Source organism: Monodon monoceros, unplaced genomic scaffold, assembly GCF_005190385.1.
Source record: "Monodon monoceros isolate NGI ecotype Baffin Bay Population unplaced genomic scaffold, NGI_Narwhal_1 Super_Scaffold_6, whole genome shotgun sequence".
Lineage (NCBI taxonomy): Eukaryota > Metazoa > Chordata > Mammalia > Artiodactyla > Monodontidae > Monodon > Monodon monoceros.
Window position 1 is genome coordinate 90246382 of NW_021703783.1, and position 17174 is coordinate 90263555.

General features: G+C 53.8%; 1 protein-coding gene and 1 pseudogene across 6 annotated transcripts in view; one reads left to right on the top strand and one right to left on the bottom strand.

Moving 5' to 3' along the window:
- Positions 1-2457: 2457 nt before the first annotated feature.
- On the top strand, positions 2458-2550 carry LOC114886279 (annotated as a pseudogene).
- Positions 2551-6318: 3768 nt separating this feature from the next.
- The window catches only part of MFNG (MFNG O-fucosylpeptide 3-beta-N-acetylglucosaminyltransferase), a 19831-nt gene continuing 8975 nt past the window's right edge, over positions 6319-17174 (bottom strand). For 2 of the 6 annotated variants that reach the window (XM_029205068.1, XM_029205069.1), the window contains exons 2-9: positions 16553-16611; positions 16050-16152; positions 15473-15626; positions 12605-12690; positions 11093-11175; positions 10572-10737; positions 8735-8820; positions 6319-7284 (exon numbers count right to left, since the gene is read on the bottom strand). In XM_029205068.1, coding sequence (XP_029060901.1) covers positions 7211-7284; positions 8735-8820; positions 10572-10737; positions 11093-11175; positions 12605-12690; positions 15473-15626; positions 16050-16152; positions 16553-16611 — 811 coding nt within the window. In that variant the 3' untranslated portion in view covers positions 6319-7210. The other 4 variants (XM_029205065.1, XM_029205067.1, XM_029205066.1 and 1 more) reach the window with 4 other exon arrangements.

The window sequence follows — 17174 nt, forward strand, 5'->3', positions numbered from 1 at the left end:
GCCTGCAAGTGGGGCACATCCATCAGCCAGAACTCAGTCACATGGCCACCCTCTCACTGCAAGGGAGGCTGGAAATGTAGTCTCACTGGAGGCCAGGAGTATGGCCCTACCCCCCAGTTTACTCCCCCTGTGTGCCAGTTCTCATGCCCCTTGTTCACAGTGACTGTCACCATGCCTGGCATAAGTGTGGAGTCTATGAGTGAATGAACGGTGCTGGGGCTGCACCGCTGGAACCGGGCTGAGTAGGCATGTTCCTTATAAATGCTCTGGGAGATGGAAGGACGTAGTCACTCCCATTTCTCAGATTAGGAAACTGAGGCTCTGAAAGCTAAACAGCAGGCACAAGGCCACACAGCTAGTCGGTGCGCCAGGGCCAGGTCTCAAATCCAGGAAGCCTCTTCTGCCACGTGTCTGTCCTCTCCACTCGCCTGGCAGCCTCTCCAGTAAGCATACTCACTGACTCCGGGTCTGGTTATCTTCACGGCAGCTCTGCTTTCTAACAGTCAATGAACCATATTTGGCAAGCTGCTGGCTCCTTGGGGTGGCAGCTGTATCTCACCCATCCCTCTGCCCCCTGGCTACCAGCACAGCCCTTGAACACAGTAGGTGCTCAAACCACGGTTGGGGGATTAATTTGTTCACACTGGCTCAGGCTTCATGCTTTGCCGCTTGCACAGTATGAGGGTCGCTTACAACTTACAAAAGAAATAGAGGGAATATTTGTTATCCTGCCTCTCCCTGTGCAGTCAGAGCTGTCTCCCACAGCAGGACCAGTGTCCACCCCGACACGTGCTCCTGAGGCAAAGACAAGGGCTGTGTCACTTGAGGGCCAAGGCCACAGATGTCTCACGGCCCCCATCAGGGTTAGACCATTAACTCCCGCCACATAATACATAGAATGCCCTCGCCCCATCTAGTCCCAGGAAGGAGAGTAGATAAAGGCAGCAGTGTGAGGTTCTGTCCATGGTGCTGAACGCACCTCAAAGCCTTGTTCTCTAACCCAGCAGCCACATAGATCCTCTTGGGAAACCAGGTAAAAATGCAGATTCTCTGGCCCCTTCTTTGGAGACTTGCATTCTGAGGATCTAAGATGGGGCCTTGGAATCTGTTTTTACCAAGCACCTGTGATTCTAATACAGCCAGGTTTGTACTAGCCTGAGGTTGACTCACCCACCTAAATAGTCATTGGTCTTCATGAAGTGCCTGCTATGTGCCCAGCACTGTGCCAGATACTATAAGGCACAAAGCTGCATCGAGCAAGGTCTCTGTTCTGGGGGAAATTTACAAAGTCATTCAGGAGGAGATGTAGGGAGGGAAGGAGGGAGAGAACTTGTTCTGTTTTATGTGGACACGGTGCCAGGTACATACTTCATCTTTGTCCTGCAAGGTGAGATAAGTAGGCACGTGAAAACAGTAATCATAACCATAACTAACATTTATCTTTCCTTAGGGTCTCCCTAGACCCATCTTCAAGGCAATATGTGATGCATTCTGTTCCTTCTTACCTCCTCATGGCTCAAGACCCAGATCTTCCTGATTCCTGCTGCCCCTTATACCCCCTAGAATTTAGTCCTCCCTTCTTCTGTCCCACGGTCACATTTCCTCATCGATTACATGATACACCATGTTTTCAATATTGTCCCAACTGGGATTCGAGTTCCCTATTGAGGGTAGGGCTTACACTTGACTCCCCTGTGTAGCCTCTAACACCGGGACCTCCCCATGCCCCCACCAGAGGAGGTGAACAGTAAATTCTTATTGGATGGATGACTAGGGGGAGTGAGAAGTGGGCGGAGGAATCTGCCCAGTGACCGTGCCCAAGGAAAGTGCTGCTGGGTTACGAAGCAGTTGGGACAAGTGCTCAGAACCAAAAGAAGTCAGGATGGGCCTCAAGGAAACCAGAAAACAGGCAAAATGCAAATCAGGCAGGGGCCAGCTTCTGGTCAAGGCCTGCCTCTCCTTTCTCTGGGTGTTTGGGGAGAACAGGAAGTAGACTCAGGACAGCCGTGTCTGTTGAGAACAGATGCTCTCTGGGCCTGACTGTGGGGCATGGAGGAGGGGACAGGGCAGAGAGAGAAAGGAAAAGCAAAGGGGGAGGGCCATAGCTAGCAAAATGGAATATCCACAGGCCCTCTTATTTATTTAATTTTACTTTTTTTAATGGAAAATTTCAAACACACACCAAAATAAAGGGAATAGGAATAATGAACCCCCATGTGCCCATCACCCCACTTCAACAACCGTCCCCATTTTAACATCCTTATTTAATTCCTTCCCCCAAGCGTCTCTTTAAAGAAAATTCCAGACAATATATCATTTCAGAATATATTCAGAATGTATCTCTCACATATTAGAACATTTCTGAAAAAGTAACCTCATTATCACACCTAATAAAATTAACAATTTCTTAATACCATCTCATGCAAAGTCCACATTCAAATTTCCTCATTTTTATCAAAAATGTCTTTTTAACACCCGACAGGAATCTGGGTTCATTGTGACTAGGGACACAAACCTTGTGGCCTTCCTATGAACAAATACCCAACACATATCCCCCTGCACCTCCACGTGGCTGCTGGGCAGGACCAGTGAGACAGGGCTCAGTACTGGAAGGAAAGCTACAGTATTCAGTGGGGGAGTTTGCCACCTACAGCCTGTCCTGTCCACACGTGGGTGAGCCATGAGTGGTCTTATAGGCATATAGGCTTTGAACCCCTCCCTTCAAAGAAAAACGAAAAACAGATTCCAACTATATGCCATTCTGGAAAAGGCAAAACAATGGAGACAATAAAAAGATCAATGGTTTCCAGGAGTTTGAGGGGAGAGGGGAGATGAATACACAGAGTACAGAAGTTTTTATGAGCAGTGAAAATACTTTGTATGACTTTATAATGATTTTATGTCAACTTTTTTTTTTTTTTTTTTGCGGTACGCGGGCCTCTCACTGTTGTGGCCTCTCCCATTGCGGAGCACAGGCTCCGGACGCGCAGGCTCAGTGGCCATGGCTCACGGGCCCAGCCGCTCCGCGGCATGTGGGATCTTCCCAGACCGGGGCACGAACCCGTGTCCCCTGCATCGGCAGGCGGACTCTCAACCACTGCGCCACCAGGGAAGCCCTACGTCATCATACTTTTGTCCAAACCCATAGAACGTGCAACACTATTCACTTCATAAAGTGAACCCTAAGATGAACTAGTAACTTTGGTGATTATGATGTGTCAGTGCAGTTCAGCCTTGGTTTAAAAAAAAAAAAAAGTCTTAAAAAGAATTAACACTGAGGGTAGACATTTCTGGCAAAACTTTTGTTTCACTTTTATATATGTATACATATTATATACGTGTGTTTGTTGGATTGTGATGTAAAATGTACTTTTTAGATTAAAAAAGTTTGCAGCCTACTGTAGTTATACTGACAAATAAAAGAACAAATTAATCTAAAAAAAGAAAATGTCTTTTTAGGGTCCATTTTTATGAACCAGGATCTAAACAAGCTCCGTGCACTGCATTTTGTTGCTATGACTCTTAAATGTGTTTTAATCTCTAACAGTCCTTCCTCCTTCCCTTTTTTATGTCATTTTACTTGTTGAAGAAACCAGGCTCTTTGTCCTGTAGAATTGTCCTCATTGTTGATTTGGTGGATTGAGCCCTCCTGGTGTCCTTTTACATGTTCCACTGCCCGCCCCCCGCCCATTTCCTGGACACTGATATTTAGACCCAGAGGGTTGATCTGTGTAGAGTCAATTATTTTGGCAAGCAGACTTCCTGGGTGAAGCTGTGTCCTTCCTAGTGCACCATATCAGAAGCAAGTAAGGTCAGATATTCCTTTCGTGTGTGACACTAAAAATGATCAATGTTACCAGCCTGATGCTTCCATTATAAAGCTTCCCCATCACCTGGTCCCCAAGGGATTTTAGCACCTTTCGTAAAATCTTAAAACTGACAAAGCTGGAATAGCTCTGAGAAACTCATTCACTCATTTTTCAACTCATCCCACAAATATTTGTTGAGCATCTACTATGCACCAGGCAGTGAGCAGGAGTGAGAAAAACCACCACAATCCCTGGGATCACAGAGCCAACAGTCAGATGGGGGCGAACAACAAATACAAGAGCAAGCAGGTACACCAACAAGAGACGTTTACAGCCATGTAAAGAGCTACCCCAGAGCAAGGTGATGATGGTCTGGCAGCCACTTTGTGGTGGGTGATCAAGGACAGCCTCCCTAGGAGAGGACACTGGAGCTTGACAAGAGCGATCCAGTCGTGCATTCCAGGGAGAGGGAGAGCTGGGGCAGGCAGAGAAGCTGCGCAGCCATCAGCAGTAACGAGGAGGTGAGTGTGCTCAGCGCCAGTGGGCAAGGGTGAGGGGGCCTGAGGGGAGGCCAGCGAGGAGGCTGCTGTGGTAACACAGGAGAGACTGACCATGACCCAGACCAGACGGCGGAGTGGAGGTGATGGCCAGTCCAGCGCCCCTTCCACCCCCTTTTACAGCCGAGAACACTGAGCCTGGGGAGGGCAGGGAGACAGTGGTTATTGAGTAACTACCCGCCACAGGAGCTTTCTGTGCAGCACCTCAAAACCGCCCCTGAACGCTATGTAGAGGTCATTGTGCCTATTCCACAGGTGAGGCCAGTGAATAGTAGTGAAGTCACCTGCCCAAGGGCATAGAGGCAGAGGGGGAAAGGAGGATAGAGCCCCGGCCTGAGGAGGCCCTCTGACCCTGCAGGGTCATCCCACGCTGTGATGACCGCTGTGGAGTCTCAAACCTTGGCCCTGGCACCTGAAAGCCCTGTGACCTGGACCAAGGGCCTTCTCCCTGTGCCTCAGTTTCCTAACCTGTAAAATGGAAATAATACTTGCCCAAGGTGCACAGCAAAGCCGAGACAAGGTGGTCCAACCTTGCTCCCAGTCCCTGCCTGTGGGGCCCACACAGGTCACCTTAGCAGAGCCTACAGGCAGCTTCACACCCTCCCACACGGACCCACAGAGGGTTAAACTCAGCCTCCCTCCTTCCTCCATCCCAATTCTGATCCTTGCTGACTCTACAGCAGCTATTCTGGGACAATGGAGGCAGCAGATGGCCCGAGTCCTGTTCCCTCCACCCGACCCTCAGAATCTGGGAGCAACCTGCAAATCTGCTGCTGCTTCTAAAAGCGGTCCAGCCAGCAGCCTTCCGCGTACAGGGCGGAGAGGACGGCGGCAGTGCAGCACACTGTCCCATCCCCACCGGGCTGTGGGCCCAGGGGCCGCCCCACTCGGCTCGCATCCCACAAACGCAGCATTAGGTCAACCCAGAAAGAAAGGAAGCCCTGCACCTAACACGCACAGAGCGGCTTCCCTCTGGGTCAGGCTCCTCCTTGGAAAAGAAGGTGCTAAGGCTCCAGTGCTCAGCGGTTCCATCAGCCCAGACAGAGTTGCGGCAGGGACAGGGTCCTTCGAGGGCCAGAGGACGTGCTCCAAAGGAGCCCCCAGCCCCAGCTGCCTGGGTCAGAGCCCCTTTGTCCTCCCTCCCTCCTCCCCTCAGCCCTGATCCCCACTGTGACGCCAATTACACAACATCTCTGAGCATGATGCTGGCAGGGAGCAGACAACTTCCCTTCCTAGCCCTCCCCACAGGTACCATCAGGCCTGAAATTTCACCATGATCACTTTCATTCAGTCATGCAACCTCTTTGGGACATGAAATTCTAAGGGCATTTACCTTTACTCAGCTCCTACCTGGGCTCTCAAAGTGTCCTTTTATCTGATACCAGAGGCTGAATCCCTTAGCTCCATTCAGCCTTCCTTGATTCTCTGGCCACACCAACCCAGGCCCTGAAGACAGATAAAAGGAAGAATCGTCCCCAGCAAACCAGCACCTCATAGCACACAGATATTCACATGCGTGCACATCACACACACACACAGGTGTGACACAGGCACAAACACATCCATACACCCCACATACGTCCTTAGGCACAGACGAGCGTAGAAGGGTGTACGGCACATGCGCACTCTTATATGCCCTGGCATGCAATGACACAGCACACACTACTTCCATCACTGTTCACTGAGCCATTCCTTTCTCCATGCTGTGCCCTTTACAAACTCTGCATCATTTCACCTACAACCCGCGAGGTAGGTATTCCTTTTCTCATATATAAAATGAGCAAACAGGCCAGAGAGACCAAGTGGATTCCTCAAGGTCACACAGCCAGCAAGGGTAGGGCAGGGCTGTCTAGCCGAGGGACCCAAATCAACACCACTACGACAGACAGATCAAAGACCCTACCTCGGTCAGGAACGACTTTGGCTGTACGTAACAGAAAACTGAGCCAAGAGAGGCTTAAACAAACAAGGGTTTAATATTCTTACACATCCAGATGTTGGAAGGGACAGCTGTGGATGATTGCCTTGGCCTTTCCTTCATGGTAGCAAGGCGGCTGCCCTAGACCCAGACATCACACCCACATTCACAGCAGGAAGATGGGGCTGGGGCTGCAAAACCTTCCCCAGAAGCCTCTCTATTGGCTTTGCTTTATTTGCACTAACAGACAGAGCTCTGGCTCTGGCCAGAGCTGGGTCATATAGTAGCTCCTAACAGAAAGGGAAGCTGGGAAAGTGAGCAAAAAGGATCATCGTGATTGGCTAGGACCCGTTCTGATTCATCATCTGGGTCTGGACATGCGGATGCTCCAAACAAAATCGGGGGGGGGGGGGGCAGGGACCGGAGACTGGTCAGCGATAACAGTATCTGCCACAGACCCTGGATTCTGCCCTTCTTGCACCTGCATCCCCGCGGTGGCTGGGGATCCAGCCGAGGAAGCCAGGAGTGGGTGGCCCAGCGCTTGACCCCGGGAGAGTAACTGAGGGACCAGAGGTGGGGGCTCTGACCACACCAAGGGACCCAGGTAATTCTCTGGAGAGTGAGGACTCCTGAGCCCGAGCAGCTCAAGGACCCCTACCCTCGTTCAGTTCAGCCACGCAAGGCCCATGAAGTCCAGCCCCTGAGGCCTCTCTGGCCCGCACACGGTGCACCTGGTCCTGGGCTGTCCAGCCCACCTCCCAGGGGCTTGGGATGCCTTTACCGCCAGCCACCATCCAATCCTGGGCCTGCCCACCACAGAGGCCCTGCCAGGGACTGCTGCCCACACAGGAACTGCCACGGGCCCTCAAGGCCGCCTGGGAAGCTAAGGGCAACCAAAGGCTTCAGCTCAACCTTTGCCCGGAGGTTCAGGGTTCATCGGGCCACCAGCTGTGGGCACCAGGGAGTATCCGGGTAGAGGAGACAATGGAGGGAGCGAAACCTGTGGAGAGACCAGAAATGGACAAGACGGGTCACTCCCACGGGTTCCTGGGGAGCACGTCACAGAGATGCTCTGGAGCACGGTTTTTCCACCTCAGCACGATGAACATTGGGGGCCAGATAATTCTGTTGTGTGGCTGTCCCGTGCATTGTAGGGTACTTAGCAGCATCCCTGGACTCCAGCCACTAGATGCCAGCAAGCATCCTGAGTCTTAACAATCAAAAATGCCCCCACACGCTGCCAACTGTCCCTTAGTGGGGGGCGTGGGGGGGGAGTTGCCAAATGGTCCCTGGTTGAGAACCGCTGGTTTATAAAGACTTCAAAAGCCAGAGAAACCATGAAGAGGCCTCAGCTGAGGCCACACCCTCTGACCGCACATATCTGAGTCCCCAGTTGGCTGCAGCCCTATTAGGTAGCAACCTTTAGATTCTAAATCTTCAGGCTTTGAGAGAATTTAACACCAATTCTTAAACGCCTTGGCAGTATAGCCATAGCTTGCACACCTCCACTGATGGGGAGCTCACTCTATTAGAAGGCAGCTCCTTTCCTCTTAGAAATTGAGCCAAACTCTGTCTCCTTGTAATGCCCGGCTTGTTCAACACAGCCCTGGTTCCGGCAGCCTTGGGATAGCTGTGACTCCTCTGCCCCCAGCCAGACAGCTCTGCAGAATTTCAGGGGCAGGAGTGCTGGCTCCCCTAAGGATTACCCTACAGATAAATCCGAAGTCCAGACAGAGCCCACAAGGCCTTTGGGGGCATGCGGGAGGGTGTTCCCTGCCACCTCCCCAACTGAACCTGACTCCACTCTCCTCTCTCCTCTCACATTCCAGTCACACTGGCTTCTTTTACTTCCTTAAGCAGGTCTTGCTCCCCTGCCACAGTGTGTCACAGGCTGTGCTCTGAGCTGCCCTACAGCAATCGGGGCTGGGGGTGGGACGGAGGGGGCTGGGCTGAGCAGCCCTAATCCCCCCAGGGAGTCTTTGGGGACAGAACTGGAAGGTGCCTAAGTGACATTCTAGCCCCCATTCCAACCCTCTATCCATCGAAAAGTATCATCAAAGAAACAAAGAGCCTAAGAAAGATTTTCTTTTCATTTCCCCATGACTGCCTGGAGCTCCTCCATTAGAGCATCTCCTTTGCTCAGTGAAGAGAGCTCAGTCTTTCACAGTCTCCCAGAGGATCAGGCCTGGGAGAGCCCTTCAGATCCACATAGCTCAGCCTCCTTGTGTTACAAATGGGGCAACTAAGGTCCAGAGAGGGCAAGGCACCTGCCCAAGGTCACACAGCAAGCCAGTGACAGAGCGGACACTGAAATCCACTCCCTCCACTCCCAGCTCTGCGCTGTCAGTCACTGGCCTCTCTCACTTCCCTCCCTCCTGGCTCCCCCATCTTTGGATGCCTGGACGCAGGCCCCACTCCTCCCATCCTACAGTTTCAGCCTCCAGACCCACCTGGAGGAGTCCTCCTCAGGGGAGAAGGGGCCATGGAGCTTAATGACGTTGAGTTTCCCCTCAAAGACGCCATAGCTGAGGGTGACCTGCGCAGAGAGACACAGAGAAGACAGTGAAGGGCGCAGGGCGTCCCACTGGCGACCCCACAAGGGGGCAGCATTTGGGCAGAAACAGAGAAGGCACAGAAGGCATTTTGAGGGGCACAAAAAGCATTCCTCTGCACCTGAAATTCCACCGTCAGTAATGGGTGTTCCGCTGAGGGCCCCACCCCACTCCCCTTTGACCATAATCCCATTTGTGCCGCCAACGGTCCAGTTTACTAGGGAGGCTGGAACGATTCCCTCATCTACAGATTGGGAAACTGAGGCTCAAGGCGGGAAAGCACCTTTCCAGAAAGTTGCATGCCTGAACGGAGGTTTCCTGAGACCCACTCTAGGGCCTGGGCGATCCGTCTCCACCCGGAGCCTAAGGTCACTCCACGAGAAATGAGGATACAGGATGTTGACACCCGTCAAGAGGTAGCCAAGCACAGTGGTTAAAGACTGTGGGCTTAGGGGCCACCCAAGCAGGGTTCAAATCCCTCTCTGTCCTCTACTAGCTGTGTGCCACAGTTAGTTCCACTCTCTGGGCCTCAGTTTCTCCATCTGTAGAATGGGAATAATGTTAGGACTCATCCCCACGTGAATGCTGTGGGGAAGCAGAGAGTTAAAGAAGTTAAGGCCCCAGTGTGGTGCCTGGCACAGCGGGGGATCTGAAAACCCCACCTTTAGGGTGCCCTGGTTTCGGCCGTCCAAAATCTGCCCCTCTTTCCCGGCTGTGATCCTAATGGGACCAATCTGCATCCCCGTTCTAGGTCTGGCCAATCAACTCTAACTCTAGGCACTGGTAGGAGACAGGTCATGTGACCCAAGTGGGCCATGTGACCAATGAGCACCAGTCCTGAGATCTGGTGGAAGGAGGAGCTCTCTTCCCATGGGTGGGGTGGAAACCAGGGGCTGCCACCTTGCCAGCATGAGGGCTGAGCCTGCCTGAGAATGAGGCCAACAAGGGGGAGGGCACATGAGAGAGGGGACAGGGTCTGAGCACCCAGACCCTGCCAGATCTAGCAAGTCAGGCCAAGCCCTCAGCTTCTCAGGTACGCGAATTAAACAGACCTTTTCTGTTTAATTAGTCTGTTGCCTCTCTGTCACTTGCAGCCAAAAGGGCTCTGACTCACTCACACCATGAGGCAGAAGATCCCAGGGGCCTCCCAGCCAGGACGCCCTACGGGGCTGGAAACCCATGAGTTGGAGGGCGTGTCTGCAAGGCAGAGCCAGTTGGACCTCAGCAGAGTCATTCCTTGCCAGGTGGTGGGACGGGTCCCTACCCCTCCCCCAGCCTGACATTACACTTGGATGTCCCTACTGAAGACCTGGTCCTTCCCAGTGACACCTGGGTGAGAAGGAAAAGCAGCAATCAGTAGGCGGGTAAGCTTTGGTGAAGGAGAGGGCTGCCGATAGGCAGTTGAAAAGGACTGGCCCCTTCAGAGGGTGCGGGGAGGATGGGAGGTTGAAGAGAGGAGAGAGGGAAGGAGGTAGCATGTGGCGAGCTGGGTGGTCTGAACCTCAGGACGAGCTTCATCTCATGTGTGCAGGTCCCTCCAGCTGGCATTTGGGAACGAGATCAAATAATTTTAGCATCATAAATGCAGACCCTTGAGGGTTAGAGGCGGAGAGAGCTGAGTCACTGCATGCCCTCAAGGGGATCCTTTACCACCCTGGGCCTCAGTTTCTCCATCAATACGGGAGAGCCCCCACAAACACCTTCCCCAGTGCCACCTGCCCCAAGGCTGGCTCACCTGCCTTGGGAGCTGGGCAGCCCCCAGCAGCTGCAGGGTCTCCAGGTGGGAGTGGAAGAGAGGGCTGGGCTGCAGGTGGCCGCCCAGCTTGCACTCGACGATGTAGCCCACAGTGCAGTCGTCAGGCAGCCGGATGAGGGCAGATGTGTCCACGAAGCGGGGGCCACTGAGGGACACAGTCATGCTGCAGCCACTGGCCTAAGGCCCTCGACACCTAAAGCCCTCCCTGCCTCCCTGAAGACCCTGCCTCCGCCCAGGCCAGCTGGGAAAACAGAGCTTGGCTCTAGCATCTGCCTCTTGCATACTGTGTAGCCTTGTGCAAGTCACAAGCCTCGGGGAGCCTCAGTTTCCTCTTCTGTAAAATGGGCATGATAATGGCCCTGCCCTCACAAGGCTGTTGTGAGGATTAAGTGGAGGAAAGGTGAAATGCAGCCCTTTATAAAAATGTATCCTTTCTTTCTCTCTCTTTCTTTTCATTCATTCACTCACTCATTCATTCATTCTTGAGTTTGAGCATCTACCTGCTGCCAGCCACCATGACACAGAGGCTGAGGACAAAGAGATGAGAAAGAAATGCTTCCTGCCCTCAACAGCAGCCCCGATTCTGGAGGGAGACAGATAGATGAGCAGGTCATTTCAGAGGACTGGTACTAAGTCAGGGGGAAGCACGAGGCGTGGGGACACAGGGAGGACAAGGTGGATTCCCAGAGGATGTGGCAGTCTTTTGTTTTGCTCTTTACTTAATCATGGCAGTAGCAGTTTTTAAACAGAGGATGAGCTGGAGTCAGCCAGGTGCCGAGCAGGGGAGGAGCAGTGTTCCAGGCAAGGGCGTCACCTGACTGCGTACCCCACGAACGCCGCGGGGGTGCCAGGTGGAGCAGCTTGCCCCGCTGTGCAGGATGCCTGACCGAGGGGTCGAGTGGGTGCAGAAGCCCAGCCGTTGCCCCCCTCCCCAGGCTGCACCTGCCCAGAGTGGGTACATTTTTCTAATTCACACAAATGTACCATAGAGGTGGACAGAAGCCTAGATGGGGGCAGCCCAGGCACAGGGATGACTCCCGGTTGCGTGTACATGCCTGCTGTTGACAGATGCTAGGACAGCACTCCTGCTCCCAGCCAGGGCACAAACTGGCCCCGGAGGACCCCTCCCGTCCAGGGCAGGGCACGGCAGGCTGGTGTAGTGACAAAGCACGCAGGCCTTAGAGCCAAACCCAGCAGCTGAGTGACCTTGAACCAATTACTTTGCTTACCCTCTCAGCACCTCAGTTTCCTCAGCCAAGTAGAAATAAGGCCAACACCCCTTCCTCCCTGGGGGCTGTGATACTCTTAGCAAAGCACAGGCCTGGCTCAGAGTCAACCCTCAATTCAAGGTAGTGACACTGATGTGGATGTTAATAACAGCCTGCTTGGCAGACCTCAAGAGGCTAGACCTTGGCCACGTCCTCTCTAGAATATCAGTACCCCCACCAGGTACTGAGGGCTTCCACTACTCCCACGATCCCCCTCAGTCTGAGCCCTCTAGGACCATCCCAGCTCAAATTTCACCTCTTCCAGGAAGCCTTCCCTCCTTTCCCCAAGCAGAAGGCCCTACTCCCTCCTCTGAGTGCCCCTCCAGTTGGCCTTCACCTCCCCTGTGACAGTGACCAGTCAGAAGAGGGCTGAAAACAGGACCTAATGTTTGCCGGGCTCCTGCCAGGTGCCAGCCCAGACACTTTTTCATTTAACCCTTACAACAACCACTGGCCATTGTATTATCAGGTCCATTTTACAGATGGGGGCACTGAGGCTCCTGGAGATTACACAACTTGCCTGTGTGTGGCAGAGTGCACTAGGCGGTGTACCCCCAAGGGCATGGTGACAGGTGGCTTGCTCACCACTAACTGTGTAACTCTGTGATACAGCGGGAATGAGGGGTAGTTTTTCCTGAGCTCGCTCTCAAGCCCTTCCTGCTGCAAAGGCCCCACCCACACACCAGCCAACACCCCCTCTCTGCACCCCCCACCTCTTCCGCCAGTCTCTAGGTCTCTGCTTACCTGGCCCATGGGGCCATCTTCAAAGCCAGTTTGCGGTTGATGCAGAAGCCGGCGCCCCCGGTGGCAAACCAGAACTGTACCAGCCTCTGCGGGGAGAGATGGGGAGGGCCAAAACGTAGGGTGAGCCTGGGGTGGGGGCAACAGCCAGGGCCCCCCTTACCCCCAACAAGCATGGCTCAAAACTTTTTATTTCACATCTCACTAGAGTCTTCCTACAGCCTGACATTATTATGCCCATTTTATAGATAAGGAAACCGAGACCCAAAGTCACATAGCTATTTAAGAATGATGGGGACAACAATTAGACCCCAATCTGGCTGGATTTCAGTTAAAGAGGACACATATCATATTTGTCCACCCAGTGCACCTTATCCCTATCCTCAGAGAAACATCCCCATGTGGTTCAGGAGGGACTGCCCAACACAGCACCTGCTCCCATAGGTCACAGATACAGGCAGGTGCCCCAGGAATGATGGATCACAAGACCACACCTTTGACCCAGTGACTGGCTCAGCAACAGGCTCATGACTCAGCCAGCCAATCAGAGTCCTCGCCTGAGTTCCATATGCTGTGAGGGAGAGATGCTTTTACAGGGTCACCAGTAAAGATAATCCTGATGCCATTTACACCGGGCCATGAACACTGGCCTCGCCACTCCCAACTCCTGGGACCAAGAAAGCTTTTCTGCAAAAGGAGAGAATGAGGTCTCATGGAGGAAAGAGAGAAGGGCAGGCAGGCCTGTGAGCCCCTAAGGCCAGCAAACCCCTTGGCATTTCAATCTCAGCAACCAATACCACCCCTTTGGGGTGTAAACCACTTTCTGCCCTCACCCAACATCACCATGGCCCAAGGCCTCTTCTACCTCCTCTGTGAGGACCTGTGAATTCACCCATGAATTTCTTTAAGGCTTTTGAGAAACACTGAACCTCTTCAGCTGTATCATCTCTTGGTCAAACAAGTGCCCTAAAGTTACCTTCTCCCAAGTACAGAGTTGGTGCTTCATTGATGCGTGTTGCATTGGGTGGGGTCACCTCCCATGATGCAGCCGTGAGAAGAGCCGTGGGCAGGGAGCTGGAAAGTGGAGGGGCCCCCGCCTCCTCCACTGCACAGCTGTGTAACCTTGAGAAAGTTCCTGCCCCTCTCTGTACCTCAGATTTGTCACCTGTGAGTACAACATTGGCTCCAGGTCTGAAATCCGGTGGTTCTCCTGGCCCAGAGGTGTCCTCCTCCTAAAGACCTCTACGAGCTTACTTCTGGAAACTCTGCCCTCTTAGAGAGAGGTCGGGCTTCAACCAGGCAGAATGAATGGTTTCTTGAGGACCTGACACACAGGAGGTGCCCAATAAATCCTTGCTTAATGAATTAATGAGGGCAGGGCTTCCACTTCCAGAGAACTGTAGCAACGTCAGCAGCGACCATGCAAGTGCCTAACCCTGAGCACTGACTATGCAGAGCCCTGTGCTGCAGGTGAGGTGACCAAGGTGCACAGCACTGAGGTCACTTGACTGAGGTCCCAGAGCCGGGACTGACTCCAAGCCTGAGCCCTTGCCCACTTTGCTGTCCCACCCTGGGGGATGCCAGGGTCTTAACAGACCAGGACACTTTGGAGCGGAGTCCTGGGATCCCGCTGGTGGGGCGTCTGACAAGGAGGGCATTCATGCACGTTGTGAGGTCGGGGACTGGGTGTGTCCCGAACCAGCACAGGAAGAACACAGCTCAGAGATGAGGCTGTGCTGAGTCGGGTGCTGATTGATAACACTCTCTAGTGTCCACCACGTGGCAGATCCCGTTCCAAGCCCTTGGATAGATGACCGCATTTAATTCTTTTTTTGCTCACAACAGCCCTATGAGGTAGTGACTGTTTTCACTGATTTTACAGATAAGGAAACCAAGGCACAGAGAGGTGAGGTGACTTCATTCAAGGTCACAAAGCCAGGAGGTAGCAAAGCAGGGCTGGTGTGTGAACCCTGGGAGTCAGGTTCCAGAGCGGAGCTCTCAAACCCTTAGGTCAGGGGTGAGGAGGTGTGGGAGTCTGGAAGACCCCGCGGCTCACCTGGCATCAGCTCGCTCACACACGCTCCCCCAAGGCCCAGGAAGATTTAATTAGGGCTCAGAGGCTGATTACCTGCAGGTAATTAAGGTTCTGTGCTCCCTGCTCTTGGTTTCCCTAGTGAAGCAGATGGTGACCCTGGGAGGGAGAAAACCCCACAACTGGCCCAGCTCCCGCTCCAGGCACCACGTCTAGAGAGGGGGACCCATGGCCTGACTCTTCACAGGGGCCAAGGGAGCCCTAGGGGCAAAATCTGGCGACCTAAACCTGTCCATTCAGGTCTGGAGCTGAAGCCGGTGCTGGGAACCCTGTTGTACCAGGTGTCAACTCAGTTGCTGGTTAGTGAAATCTGGAAAGAGGAGGGGTGTCTAGAGGAGAGGAGGGGAGGGGAGGGTTCAGGGGCTCCCGGCAGCCACAATTTACTACCCGGCCCAGCGGATTCAGCATTTTAACAATCCGTACAACTACATGGTGATGCCAGGTGGCTAGGAGCCCCGCCGTGGAGTCAGGAAGCCTCAACTCACCGCCCCCGTGCTCACTGTGTGACCAGGACGAGCCACTGCTCCGTGGCCGAGGCCCTACTAAGCGCCAGTCTCTGTGCCTTACCTGCATTGTCTCAATCTCCCCATTTCATAAAGGAGGAGACTGAGCATCACAGGCGAAGCCACCAGCCCTGACACACCCGGATGCAGCCAAATCTGAAACCCAGGAAACCCACCGGACCCCTCCACAGCCCCGCCCCCGCATGGCCCCGCCCCGCATGGCCCCGCCCCCGGGGCCAGCGGCCAATGCACAAAGGAGGCAGCGAGGGAACCGACCGTGCGGTTGTTCGGCTGCGGCTCAGAAGCGTGGATAGGCCGGTTCAGGCTGGGCCGGCCGATGTAGACGTCGCGGGTCCACGGGAAGCTTTTTAGCAGCTTCAGCAGCGCCCTCGGGTTCAGATAGTTGTCGTCATCCACATGACAGAACCACCTGTGGGGATGGAACGCGGGACAGTGAACTTGGAGGGGGTTCCCAAGGGCTGCCAGCCAGCCAGACTCCGCCCTACGCCCTCATAATAAGTCAACAGACTTATGGGGTGGGGGAGGCTAACACTGAAGGCACTGGTGTGTTCTGTGCCAGGCAGCGTCTGGTGTAAGCTCATGAGGAAGTTGTGCCCACTTCACAGGTGGGAACCAAGACTCAGGAAGGTTAAGACACTTGCCCAAGGTCACACAGCCAGTGAACAGCAGAATTTGAATCCCATCTGTCTGTCCAGAGACAGATCCCAGCAGGCCCTACATGTGATTAAATTCACAGGGCCCGGACAACCTTACTTTTTTGACAAGACACCTCATTTAGGAACTGGCCCGAGGCAAAGGTCACGGCTGCCCCCAAAGACCAAGGTGAACTCACCTCAGTCCGCTGGCCAAGAAGGCATCAAACTCAGCAGCCATCTTGCAGGACAGGGCAGGGTGGCTGTGCTCTGCAGAGCAGTTGGTGACCACGAGGTGGGACCCTGAAGAAGGGAGGACAGGTCAGGGGCCCCTGCCCAGCTCCTCCCAACAGCCCTACACAGTGTGAGAATGCAGAGGAAGGCAGGGCCTCAGAAAGCCTGGAGCAGTGCATCCAGTCCCATTTTACACATGGGGAAGCTGAGGTCAGGGGGGGCTGAGCTGCCCAGGACCCTGGAGCTAATGGACAGTAGGCCGGGCTGGGACCCAGGCGTCCAGGGTCTTGTCTAGCACAGTCCCTCCCCACACCCATACCCGTTTCCAGGGAAGAAGCCTGCTCCCGTCCTGGGCAAAAGGGGAATCCCCCTGTGACAAGGGTGGGCAGCCGTGTTTCCTGGGGAACCCCAGGCCAGGGGACAGCCACCCCAGCTTTCCCTGGCAACAGCCGAGGGGCCCCCAACCCACCCAGAGTTACCCAGTCTCTCCTGGAGGCCTTCATCCAGGCTGTCGGTGAAGATGAACGTCTAGGAAGGAGAAAGGAATCAGGACTGGGGTTGGCCAAGGAGAGTGCCGGGCAGCCCACAGCCCACCACAGCCAAGTCCAGGTGGATACACACATGGCAGACCTCTGTCCTCCTTCAGTGATGGACACACACCCCTCTCACAGTCACACGCTCCTTTAGGACAACATGACTTTCTCAACTACCCAACCCACCCCCCCCATACAACACACACAGCCCAGCTTTTGTACAACTTCGCGGTACACACCAGCCCATCAGTCTCACACTCAGCCCCCTTACAGACCAGCACCCACCGGGTCCCTACCAGAGTCACACACCCTTAGCAGAATCACACCTTCATCAACCACACACACACCCACCCACACACATCACATAACACACATCACACATCACATAACACACATCACCATCACATCACACACACACACACCCACACACACATCACATAACACACATCACACATCACATCACACACATCACACATCACATCACACACACACATCACTCACACACACACATCACATCACATAACACACATCACACATCACATAACACACATCACCATC